At 43.4% G+C, this 13,174-nt stretch overlaps 1 protein-coding gene and 1 long non-coding RNA gene across 3 annotated transcripts in view; one reads left to right on the plus strand and one right to left on the minus strand.

Annotated features, from left to right (window-relative positions):
- Positions 1–243: 243 nt before the first annotated feature.
- On the plus strand, positions 244–1,654 carry LOC132384106 (uncharacterized). Its single transcript, XR_009508853.1, has 2 exons — positions 244–358; positions 902–1,654. It is a non-coding gene; the product is annotated as an uncharacterized LOC132384106 (long non-coding RNA).
- A 3,241-nt stretch (positions 1,655–4,895) lies between these two features.
- scyl1 (SCY1-like, kinase-like 1) overlaps positions 4,896–13,174 on the minus strand; it is a 137,516-nt gene continuing 129,237 nt past the window's right edge. For both annotated transcript variants that reach the window (XM_059955448.1, XM_059955446.1), the window contains 2 exons: positions 12,554–12,635; positions 4,896–9,866 (listed from right to left, as the gene is read on the minus strand). In XM_059955448.1, the coding sequence (XP_059811431.1) occupies positions 9,742–9,866; positions 12,554–12,635 (207 nt within the window). In that variant the 3' untranslated portion in view covers positions 4,896–9,741. The remainder of the gene's footprint in view (positions 9,867–12,553; positions 12,636–13,174) is intronic.

Here is a 13,174-nt window from a genome sequence, read left to right on the forward strand (position 1 = left end):
GAATCTGCACTGCGCTGCGTTGTATAATACACATGATTTAGAGTCTGTAAACTGTCACGTAGCCTCTACATAAAGCCATAAAACCATGAGACATCATAGCAAAATTGAGCCCAGAGCCATCAAATACTCATCATACGATGAATCATTTTCATGAACCTCCTTTGAACCGTCTCCAGTGATAGTACATCACTTCTTAGATAAGGGGCCCAAGACTGCACATTGTATCCCAAGTGATTTACATTCTTATATTCTAATGATAGAAAGATTTAAATGAAGTAAGTTGTGCAAAAAGAGAACAAAAGATAATGAGAAAGTGTTCATGGAATCCATTGTCCATTTGGAAATCTGAATGGTTCAGGTGAGTATCTATTTATATAAACCGTCTTATGAATTTATATTTGTTTTAAATTATTGTTTTTTTAAATTGTATTGTGTCTTTTTGGTGCTGCATGGGATCCAGTTAATTATTTTGTTCTCCTTTATACTGTATCCTGGAAAAGACATTACCCAATTTTAAAACGTCTCTGTCAAACTGTCATACCAACTTTTGTATTTCAATGTGGAGGTTTCTGTATTTGCATGGCCGTTTCTGAGAGTTCTGACTCTGTCTGTACCACACAGAGTAGGTGTGATTGGCCTTCCAGTATTATCTGGGTAAATCGGATTCTGGGGTGACTCATGTCTCTGTCAATCAGCCCAGCCGCATTAACTCCCGCTACGTCATAGACGTCCCGGCGCATGCGCACCGGCCCACTGCGACTTTTGAATCCGCAGACCAACCGGTTCAAACCGGAGCCGGGCGGTTGCCTTCTCACACCCTTTCGCTGAAGGGATATCCATGCGCAGAAGCCGCGGCCTAAAGGAAACAACCGCTTTGTCAACGAAAACCGTGTAATTTAAGCATCACGACTGATGGCGACGAAGAACGAGAAGAGATCGGTGGGACGTTACTGCCGGAGAGAGGGAATTTAATGAGGGAACTACTTCTTGCTGAGTAATCCAGTGACGCGACAATGGGAGGCTATAAAAGACGACCGCCAGGCTTTCTTGCGCAGACGGCAGCGGAATGGAGAGCGGTAGGGGTCGTGTTGAATGTTGTGCGGAGGGAATCGCAAGGTGGGCGGGCAGGGGGGCAGGGAGAGAGGGTGGAAAGTCAGTCAAAGTGCATCAGAGCGCTCCCGCAGCCACATCAGTGAGGAGATTTGGTGAATCTTGACAATGGTGGAAGCGGAGTGGGGGGGAGGGGAGGGAAGCGCTGGGCCTCCTCATAAACAACCGAGGCATCAGATGGAAATGATAGGCAGGCTGCGGTCGCCAGGGCTGGTCTGCCTTCGTAAGGTGGGGGATTAAGGGTCGGATTCAGTGCGCCGTCGCCGTTTAAACTGAGCAGGCGCGGCCGCCATGTTGTTTACTGGGGAGTTTTGGTCGCCATTTTGCGGGTGGGGTGGCGCTGATGGAGGTGGTGGAGAGCTCTCGGCTGTTAAATGAGCCGGTTGCTGGCTTTGGCCTGAAGTAGGGTGGAGGGGATTCTGCGTATATGTAGAGTTGGCGCAGGTGTTGAAGCCAGTAACACTGGGGCTGGGCTAAAGGGTGGGTGACGCAGTTTATCCCGTTAGCGGGACGGTGGAGTTGGAGGGGTGGGTGATCCTCGTTATCCTGTTAGTGGGGTTGTGTGGGGAAGGGGTTGATTCCTTCAGCTGTTACTGTGTCCCAAGGGTGGGACTGACAATTCGGTGGGGTGGGAGAGCATCACCTGTCGCGGGGGGGGGGGGGGTGTTTAGCCACACCCTGAGCTGAGGTAGGGCTGGGTAGGAGAGGGCCTCCAGGGATGGGTTAATGCCTGGGTGGGGCAGGGAGCCGTCATTTCCGCTGCAGTGACTGCGTTTTGTACCTGTGATGGGAGCTGCTGCGCAAGGTCAGGGGCTCCCCAGCCTGCTGGTGGGAGCCTGAAGATGTGGCAGAGTGTTGAGCCAGTGTGTCCAGTGCTGCTGGGTGTGAAAGGGACTGGTGATGATGGACTTGCAACTTGTCAGTGACAATGGGTGGCCAAGCTGTCCTGCAACCGCAAGCCAAGAGCTGCTGAGCTAGAACTGTGACGAAGCAGAGGATGCAGTGAGTCTCCTGGATCAAGGCAGACAGGAAGGATCGTGCAGGAGGGAACGGAGCAAGTCTGGACCAGGCAGAGAGAGAGGATCGTGCAGGAGGGAACAGAGCCAGCTGGAAAAGGCAGAGAGAGAGGATCGTGCAGGAGGGAATGGAGCCAGCTGGAACAGGCAGAGAGAGAGGATCGTGCAGGAGGGAACGGAGCCAGCTGGAACAGGCAGAGAGAGGATCGAGGCAGGAGAGGATGGAACAAGTCTGGACCAGGCAAACAGGAAGGAGTGAGTCCTGGACCGAGGCAGATAGCACAAGTGAAGATGAGGAGGCAGCCTGGTTTGGTTTGTATGTTTGGAGCCCGGTGTCGTCGTGCTTTGCTCCTACACCGTGGGGTCCGTAGGGTGGGCAACAATGTCCAGTTTTATCTTTCAGTGCCTCATTCTGAGCTGTCTTGCTGTGTGGAGCATGGTGTCCTGGCTGTGTCGCTCTCTAGGGATCAACTCTGAAAGACCAGTCTTGCTTTGTTCTGGTTGAGGTTCAGTGCGTGACTTGACAAGGTTTGCGCTCAGGACAACCCTGGTGCTTACAGTTCACTTCCTCACAGCTAAGTGTACTTTTGGACTTACTGAGCAGGGCAGCGGAATCTTATCAATGGCAGATGTGGTCGGTATTACACACAAACTGGGCTTTATGCCTGTGTTTCTGAGGGGTACAGTAGGCAAGCTCTACTGGGTCAGCTGGGAATGCTCCCCACATAATGCATGAGTCTGGGATAAATAATAATGAAAACAATTACGCAGCTTTAAGATATTACTGCATTTGCAGTAACATTCAGCTCAGCTTGTTCCTGAGCTTTGTCATTGGAATTTACCCGTGGGCTTAATGTCTGCCATTCAGATGTAGTTGCGCCATTGTACCTGCCATTTGGAATTTGCAGTGGGCTTTATGCCCACTGCACAAGGTTGGGGAGGTGAAATGGTTTCTAGTTCTTATTTTTCAGGTATAAGATACTGATCAGCTCCAATACCGGGATCATTGTGACTGGATCATTGAATACTTCGCCCTTCTCGTGTTTGTACGTAGGTAGCTGAAGTTAATTCATGCTTTTGCTAGGTTAACAAGTTGGGTCTGCACACAAAATGTTGGATGAACTTAGCGTCTGGAGGGGAATAATAAATATGCCGTTTTGGACTGAGACCCTTCAACAGGACTGAAAAGGGGGAAGGCAGGAAGTTCTTACCTGCTGTAAGAACATTCCGGCATAAATGCCTGTCCTGACTGGAGTTCCTCCAGCATTTTGTGTCTACTCCAGCATCTTGTGTTTATAACAAATTCACTACACGGAAAATGTATAAAGAGGGTCTAAACTGAAATGTGATGGGAGATTGACTTGGGAATGGTGAAGAATTTGAATTGCTTCAAACCTGGCAGCTAAAATACTTAACATGTAGGAAGAGAACAGTTGTGGATCAGCTGCTGGCTGAATTTGTGGGGATTAATGGGATGGAAGATGTGTTGTTGAGACTTTTACAGGCACCCAGGGAAACAATCCAGTGAGCCCACTGAAGAAAGTTAAGTTTCAACCAGGCAGTTGTAAATCAGCTCAGCAACTCTTTCAGTGTAATGGTTGAGAAGAACTCTTTCAGAATGATTACCTCCTACTGCAGTGTTGAAGATAAGTAACACTTCTCATTTCTGAGTATGGGGCAGTGACTGATAACCCATTATTGTTGCACTGAATGTAGTTTTCAGTCTGAACAAAAATAATTAGGGGCAATGGATTTTATCTTGTATGACATTATGAGTTTAAATTCCAGTTCTATTGTTTCTGTAGGAAAGTATGAGTGTTTTAGCTTTCAACAACAGCATGTTTATATATTTTGTTCGTGAACACCCTGCTTTGGAAGAACGCTTCCTGGAGTGGGTGATAGGAAAAGTTGTTCCAAGATTTTATTTTCCAGGTGTGCTCCTACAAAGCTTTATTCTGCTGTGGGAACTTGAAGATGATCTATAAATCTGTCTACAATCACAGCAAGTAAACTTTCACATTAAACACCAGTCATTTCAGAACACGCTAAACCAGTGATTTCCGGCTATAAAGTTGCTTGTTCCTAAGGTAAAACAGCAAAATGTTGTAGAGTGCCCTGTAAGCCTTTTAAAGTTAATTTAGTTTGTCCTTGACCAGTTGGTGCTCTTCCCAAAGACCACTGAGATGATTAAGCTTTACTAGTCATTATAATCTTCTAATTGCAGTGAAATCCACTTACAATTTAGCTTGCAATTTGGTACATTATTTCATGCAGGGTTATTTTAACTGTTGGCTATTCAGAGCTAGTTCCTTGTGGGCTTTATGCCCACCATTCAGACAGGTGTGAGTTACCTGTGGGCTTTATGCCCCTCGTTCAGACAGACAGTGAGTTGCCTGTGGGCTTTATGCCCCTCGTTCAGACAGGTGTGAGTTACCTGTGGGCTTTATGCCCCTCGTTCAGACAGGTGTGAGTTGCCTGTGGGCTTTATGCCCCTCGTTCAGACAGGTGTGAGTTGCCTGTGGGCTTTATGCCCCTCGTTCAGACAGGTGTGAGTTACCTGTGGGCCTTATGCCCCTCGTTCAGACAGGTGTGAGTTACCTGTGGGCTTTATGCCACTCATTCAGACAGGTAGTGAGTTGCTTGTGGGCTTTATGCCCACTGTTTATACAGGTGTTAGTTACCTGTGGGCTTTATGCCTGCTGTTCAGAAAGGTAGTGATTTACCTGTGGGCTTTACGCCTGCCACCCAAAGTTGTGTATAGCTTTGCTGTTTTTGGGTGGGGGGGGGGGAGCGAAATGGTCTCTAGTTCTTATTTTTCAGGTATAAGATACTGATCAGCTCCAATACTGGGATCCCATCAAATCTGAAACTTACTGGGAAGAATGATTGCAAAAGGAATCACCGGCTTTCAGTAAACTAAATGTACTTAACAGGACCGTAGGCAACATCTATTTCTACAACACTTCCACCTACAAGATTACAAAGATGCAGCTAAATGTGAGCAACTTGTCTCTAAACTTCAGTTTCAAAGTTAACAAAACATGACATTTTGTCAGTAATTTTTAAAATTGCTGCTGTTTGGGTGGGTTGGGTACAACGAGCTCTCAGAATTCTCTTCCAGATCCTATAGACGTCCCAGTGGTAGTAATGCTTCTTGTCTGCAAGAATAAAACCGTTCAGGATTACAGGTGGCCAGTAAAGTCAATTGGGAATGTGAATATTGGAGTCTCCGTGCAGGTGGAAGTCGTGTTTCTGTGACTGGATCATTGAATACTTCGCCCTTCTCTTGGTTGTACGTAGGTAGCTGAAGTTAATTCGTGCTTTTGCTAGGTTAACAAATTGGGTTAAAATGTTGGATGAACTTGGTGTACATGGAGGGGAATAAACTGCAGTTTTGTCCGAGACCCTTTATCAGTACAGAAGAGGAGGGGGAATGAAGTCCGAATGAGAAACTGCTGTAAGAACATACCGGCATAACTGCCTCTCCTGACTGGAGTTCCTCCAGCACTTTGTCTATTCCAGCATCTTGTGTTTATAACAAGTTTGCTGCACGGAAAATGTGTAAAGAGGGTCTAAAAATGTGCAGTAATTGGATGGAAGATTGATTTGGGAGTGGTGAAGAATTTGAATTGCTTCAAACTTGGCAGCTAAAATACTTAACATGCAGGAAGAGAACAGTTGTGGATCAGCTGCTGGCTGAATTTGTGGGGATTGATGGGATGGAAGATGTGTTGTTGAGACTTTTACAGGCACCCAGGGAAACAATCCAGTGAGCCCACTGAAGAAAGTTTCTTAAGTTTCAACCAGGCAGTTGTAAATCAGCTCAGCAACTAACTCTTTCAGTGTAATGGTTGAGAAGAACTCTTTCAGAATGATTACCTCCTACTGCAGTGTTGAAGATAAGTAACACTTCTCATTTCTGAGTATGGGGCAGTGACTGATAACTCACTATTGTTGCACTGAATGTAAAATTTTCAGTCCAAACAAAAATAATTAGGGGCAATGGATTTTACCTTGTATGGCTTTACGAGTTTAAATTCCACTCCCATTGTTTCTGTAGGAAATAGTGTTGTAGCTTTAAACAACAGCATGTTTATATATTTTGTACATGAACACCCTGCTTTGGAAGAATGCTTCCTGAAGTGGGAGTGGGTGATAGGGAAAGTTGTTCTAAGATTTTATTTTCCAGGTGTGCTCCTACAAAGCTTTATTCTGCTATGGGATCTTGAAGATGATCTATAAATCTGTCTACAATCACAGCAAGTAAACCTTCAGAATACATTAAACACCAGTCATTTCAGAACACGCTAAACCAGTGATTTCAGACTATAAAGTTGCTTGTTCCTAAGGTAAAACAGCATAATATTGTAGAGTGCCCTGTAAGCCTTTTAAAGTTAGTTTGTCTTTGAGGACCAATTGGTGCTCTTCCCGACGACCATTGATGATTAAGCTTTACCTGTTAGTATATATTAACTGCAGTGAATCACTTCAATTTAACTTGCAATTTTACAAAATTGCATTGGTGGTAGGAAAAAAATTGGAAATGATGGCATGGAATTGAGCTTCTGTGCATGATTAACTGCACTAATCTATATTGATTCATCATATGGAATTGGTTGTTAAATCACAAATCTGTTAAGTTGGATTGAAGGTGGCAGTTAATTTTTCCTTTTCTAGTTAGCTGCTTAATAGTTGCACAATGTTGTAATTGAGACTAATTACCCTGGAAAATCCACTTCGGGATGTTGGCTTTGTAAATTGCATGCATTCTGGGTAATAAGAATATTGGTTTGAAGTAGCTGTAGATGAAACAACAAGCCAACTAGATTTGCAGTGAAGAAAGCTCAGCAAATATTAGTTTACATAAATTGCTTGTATCTGTAGAGTATTGTTGGGGTGGGTGGGAAGATTGGCTTCTTTTCCTTAAGATTTTTTCAGGTATCACAAGTCGAAGCAAATCTCATACTTGAAGTGTCAAGCTTTTGAGTGAGACAGACAGCCCAGAGTTCTTCAGACTGAATGTTGTAAGGAATCTGCGCAGAGCCATCATTTTAAAAGGATGAATGAGTTTGCGACTGGAACTGTTCGTATGACTGAATTTCTTGGATCGTTTGCAAGACATGTAGCCTTATTTCAAGCCTAGATCCAACACTTCCCAAAGCATGTTGTGGTTGGGTTCAGAAGCACTCCTGGTACAGATAAGTGTCATACTAAGATTTCTGAAAAGATTACTTTGTAAATTTAAGTTGCAAACTGATTTGTTGCAAATTGAAATGGGGTTGGGGGGGGGAAAGTAAGGTGATATTTCCTAGATTTTATTTTGCAGATGTGAACGAACAAGCCTAGAATTACTTACAACTGGTCCAGTAACCTTCACTAAATGCAGTAGGTCATACTTCCTTACAAATCTTTCTCCAAGATAAAACTGAACCATAGATGTAAATAATGTTGGAAAAGTAAAATAAAGGAGGCAGTGAGCTATCAAAGTAGCATTACTTGCTTGAATGGGCTACAAAGATAGAAGGCTTGATCTACCAAGGAAGGCACTAATAGACATCTGGAAAGCAAGTTAACTGGTGTTTTGGAGAGGTATGGATTTCATTTCTATTTTCCCCATGAGATTAGTTTCCCGTTTTGGTTGTAAATGATTTTTAGCATGTGTATAAATTACTGCTGGAGCTTTTAATTGATTTCATTAGTGGGGGGGGGGGGGTGTAGGGCTATGAAACAGCACTCTTCTTTCTCCCCAGATTTCCATCTCTGTTGCTCAAAATAGACCTGCAGACTTTAAGGTATCCCATCGATGGGGTTAAGGACGCAGCAAGTCTTAGTTTTTCAGCTTTCCTGTATTGCCCAGTGAATTCGCTGTGTTGGACAGTCTTCCAGTAGGTGCTGACTCTTCTAATTAAAACAATTTAAAGGGATTTAGGGTGGGGATCAGTCATCTTCTTAGTATTTTTCAGGTCTCCCATGTCGCGTTAGATAGATGGAACAGCCATGTACTGGACTCGTGTAACAGGTGCTCCTTCCATTAATATTCATTTCAAAGGGATTTAGGTGGGGAAGTCTGTTCTTAGTTTCAGGACTCCAGTCTATGCTGCTTAATTAGATGGAATACACTCGTACACTGGACTAAACAGGTGCTGAATTTCATTATTCAAATCCATTTCAACTGGGCTTGGGTGGGGAACCTTCTTGTGTTTAGCTCTTTCAGATCTTCACTGCTTGCTGCTAAGCCTTGGAACGTAACCATACTCTGGACTGGCAAACAGGTGCTCCACTTCATTTTTATTGAACCATTTCAAAGGGTTTTGGGTGGGGAAAAGGCTTGTTTTCTTTAGTTCTTTCAGGTCTCCTGCTGTGCTTGGTTAGATGGATAACTGTACGCTGGACGAACTCACCAGGTTCTGATCTTCATTCTTATTGCACCATTTCATTTGATGGGTTTAGGGTGGGGAACAGTCTTGTTCTTAGTTTTTTCAGGTTTCCAGCCCTTGCTGATGAAGTGAATACTGTGGACAGCCTTTACACAGGTGCAGTCTTTAAACTTGTATTTATGAAATTCACTAGGGTTTTTAGGGTGGGGAAAATGGCCTCTCTTTAGTTTTTCAGATACCAGAATCCTGAAGGTCTCCAGATGAACAGAAGTACAGTGTCTGTAAGCTGTCAAATGTAACAGTCTATTTGCCATGTGTAATTATGAATGAGTAATCAATGTTTAAGATTTAAAATCTAAAGATCATATTTAGTATTCTGACTGTAATGACTGCTGGAATGGTTCTGTTCCATTTGTGTCGTGTTTGGTGTGGTGGTTTGTTGCATTTCAGTCTAGTGAGTGACATTGGCTTGCAAGGTCAGAGATTGCAAATGGAACGTGTGGATTGTTTTGAGAATACATGGAGCCTCAGGAATTTACCATCTGCCAGGATTGGAAGTTTAGGCAGCAAATCAGGTTTTCTTTTACTGGGAGAACAAATAATTGTTTTCTCAGGTTTTGCTTTTGCCTTTGTAGTGCTCCACCCCAAAAAAAGCAAAAGATGCTGGTGATTGGCACTCCTGGTTTCCAGGATGGGGTTCAAATCCCTGCGGCATTTGCTTGCTATTCCAGACCAAGTTCCGATGGAGCATAATAGTTTCACTAATCTTCACTGATTTGCTGCTTTAGTAATAATTTGAAATGTTGAGTTTGGGTTGAAGGCTTTTCTGTTGGTGTCTTGTACTTGTGTGTACATTAATTTCTGGAAATGGTGCTGTAAAATCAATAAAGAGCCTGCATCCTCCTTTTGAGTGCTGTTTATTTCCTGATGCTGGATAATTTTGAAACTGCATCAGACTGCTTTTCACAGCTTCAGTTGTTCACAGGCATTGCAATAATTAGAAAAAAACATTTTTTTACTGTCCTTTTACTGCATAAATCAAAATTACATCCATTCACAATCTTAAGGTTGTGGTCCAATAGTCAAATCATGCACTTGTGAAGACAGCAACTCTGATAATGTACTGGCTAGTTAGGTCATACCAGCAATCAATGATGCAGTGTCCTGTCAGTCCTCTTACTGCGTATACCAGACAATACTTTAAAAATTATACTCTCATAGTGCCCTGCACCATTAACTCAGTCAACTTTTCGGGCACCAAGTTTCAGAGGTCCTTTGGCAGCCTTCCTCTCTGCTCGTTTTGCTTCAATTTCCTTCTTCCTCTCCTCCCGCTTCTTCCTGGCGAGATCAGATTTACTTAATCCTGGATGGGGAAGGCCAGAGCCAAACGTCAGTTACCTTAATGCTTACGGGGTCCTGGCAACTCAACAATTTGATATCAACCACCACAGCTTGGGGGGAGGTAGAAATCAGCTCCATCGATCAATGTTACAGTACCTGCCCTCCCAAAGTGCATTACTACACATTAATCTGGATTCAATTCCGTTTGACTCCCTCCACCCAACTTGCTAGCTGACCTCTGACCCCATTTAAGCTCTTTTCAAGCAGTTTACCTAATCATGCCACCTTTCCTCTCATCAAGTGATCTGTGTGGAATTTAGACCTAATCAGATGATGAGTAACCAAGAAGTACTCCACCATTATATATTTTTCCAATACAAAGGAGTCTGGATGGAATGCTGTCAGATGTGAAAATTCTGGATAACTTTACCTGATGACTGATGGGGGCAAGAGGGTGGAGTTGGACTAATGCTGCTTGAGAGGGTTTAAACTAGTTTTGCAGAGGGATGGGAACCAGAGCACCATGCTAGTAAGGGAAGGTTTGGACCTAAAGATAGATGTCTGGGAAATCTAAATAACAGGTATGATGGATCAGATACTTTGAAGTCTATATTTTAATGCCAGGTATAATATGGGTAAAGGTAATGAACTTTAAAGCATGGATCAGTTTGTAGGACTACAATGTGACCATTTACAAAAATCGGTTAGAAGGGAGCAAAAGGGGGGAGGAGAGAGATGCACTTACTAATCGGATGATTTCACAGCTGCACTCAGGAGAGACATAGTGGAGGGTTCAGACTAGTCCATTTGGGTGGAATAAGGAGGGTACAATCTCATTGGTACCACTGGAACGGGTAAGTCAACAGATTTAAGGAGAGATGTAAAAATAATATGGTGGAGTTCAACTTAACTAATATAAACTGGGACCTTCAAAGTGTGAAGGGTTTAGTTGCGGCTGAAGTGTATTCAGGAATGTTTCTCAAATGAGAGAGGCTGTACGGGACCTGGTGATGGGTAATATGGCCAGATGACCAGTGAGAGCAGTTATGGAACAGTGATCACAACTCCTTAACTTTCTGGATAGATGATAGGTACTGTCACTGTGAGAGAGTTTGAAATTGGAGAATTTAAAGGGCATTCAGGAAATAGTAAGTTAATTAGGAACACCCTCTCTCTGGCAGATCCACATCAGACATGGGGAGTGTTTAAAGCTCAACTGCACAGAGAAGAGAAAACGCATGTTGCTAGCAGAAGAACTGGACAGGGATTGGAAGATAGGAGAACTTCGGGCATCCAGAGGTGATGAATTTAGTCAAGAAAACAAAGGAAAATCAAAGTTATGTACAAACAAAGCATTGAAGAAACCAGAACAGAACCCAAGAAGGGAATTAGGAAGGTCAAGAGGAGCCATGAGAAGTCTGGCAAGTAGGATTTGGGTGAATCCTAAGGCATTCTATACATACATCAAGAGCAAGAGGAGGAGTGGGGGTACACATGCTTGGATGTAGAGAATGTCAGTGAGGTACTTAATGAGTACATTGCTTCCGTATTTACCAAGGAAAGGTAAGGTAAGGAGGAAACAAGGAAATATCTTGGAAACTATAGACCATTGAGTCTCACGTCAGTTGTAAGGAAATTGCTCTAGAAAATTCTTAGGGATAGGATATATGAATATTTGGAAACCCATGGCCTAATTAGGGAAAGCAGGGCAAGTCATGTCTTACCAACTCGAGTTTTTTGACAGGGTGATGAGAGATGGATGAAGGTAGGGCAGAGGATGTTGTCTACATGGATTTTAGTAAGGTATTTGACAAGGTCCCTCATGGGAACCTATTACAGAAGATTAGGATACATAAGGCCCTTGGCCAATTGACTGGATCCAGAACTGACTTGCACTTAGAAGACAAAGGGTTGTGGTCGAAGGACATTCAAGCTGGAGGTCTGTAATTAGTGGTGCTTCTCATGGATCTGTACTGGGACCTCTGCTGTTTGTGATGCAAGTAAATAGCCTGGATGAAAACGTAGATTGGTGTGTTAGCATATTTGCCAATGATACCAAGACTGGCAAAGAATACAACACGGTATAAATATGAGCAGAGAATGGCAGATAAATACGAGTTGTTGCACTGAGTGATTGAGAACAAAGAGCAATAAATTATCAGTTGTCATTTGCAAAAGGAGGCAATAAATGGATGCTGGCTTGGACCAAAGCCAATAAAAAGGTGTTGATCAGTAACTCAGCCAATAATATTGAAATGCAACATTTGAATTGCTAAGAATGAAAACAAAAGTTGACGCTTTGGGTGTGCTGGCAGTGATAACTTCAGAGAATAACCATCGCAGATACAAGGGTGAATGAACCTGCGGGAAATACATGGAGAGTGGATCGGGGTTACGAAGAATGCCTGGCCTGCGTAGACTTGTTTGCCTGGGTATTACCTTTTCTCTATTCTTTCACTATTCAGGAAAGTAAGGGAATTCTAGTGGGTGTGCACACGGGTAGCTAGTGTACAAATTCACATACTTGTTACTTTTGACAATCCAAGTACTGTTGGTAATTACAGTTTCTCTCTGCGCCTCTGATGCTTGTTACACAAGAGACACCAGACACTGGAATCTAGAACAAGAATCTGCCGGAGGAACTCAGTGCACGAGAAAACTTTTGATGTTTTGGTTGGAGATCTGGCACCAGAGAGGTAGTGAACTGACCTTGATCCAAGTCAACGGACTCCCAGTTTCCCTCTGTGTCCCAGTTGCCAGCAATATCGGTGCTCCAACTGTCCTCGGCTTTCTGAGAAGACAAATTCGGGATGCATTAAAAACTAGGTTGGCCCAAAGTGTGTTACAAAGTCATTCAGAAAGACCACAATGCCAATGCAGCAGCAAGCTCCTGGTGTTGGAGGAGTTGGTTTGGGGGTAACCTCCTTATTTCATTTTGTCCATTTGGTTAACTCAGCTACAGTACCTTGTTCTGCGTCAACAGTAAACATGCCATTAATATGTCCAGCACTTTCCATCCAATTGAATCACTAACCATAAGACACAGGAGCAGAATTAGGCCATTCAGCCTACTGGGTTCCACCATTCTATCATGGCAGATATCAAATCAGGTTTAATATCACTGGCATATATCGTGAAATTTGTTTTTATCTGGCACCAGTACATTGTAATACACAATAAAAACTGTATTAATAATATACACATACAGGGCCTACAGGAAGTATTCATCTCCCCACCACCCCCCGATTGTAGGATGTGGGAAGTCAGGGACAGCACAATTGTCTCTGATGATTACACCTGTAAAAAGTGCACCCAGATTTGATAGAGATC

The sequence above is a fragment of the Hypanus sabinus genome, chromosome 31 (assembly GCF_030144855.1).
Source record: "Hypanus sabinus isolate sHypSab1 chromosome 31, sHypSab1.hap1, whole genome shotgun sequence".
NCBI lineage: Eukaryota > Metazoa > Chordata > Chondrichthyes > Myliobatiformes > Dasyatidae > Hypanus > Hypanus sabinus.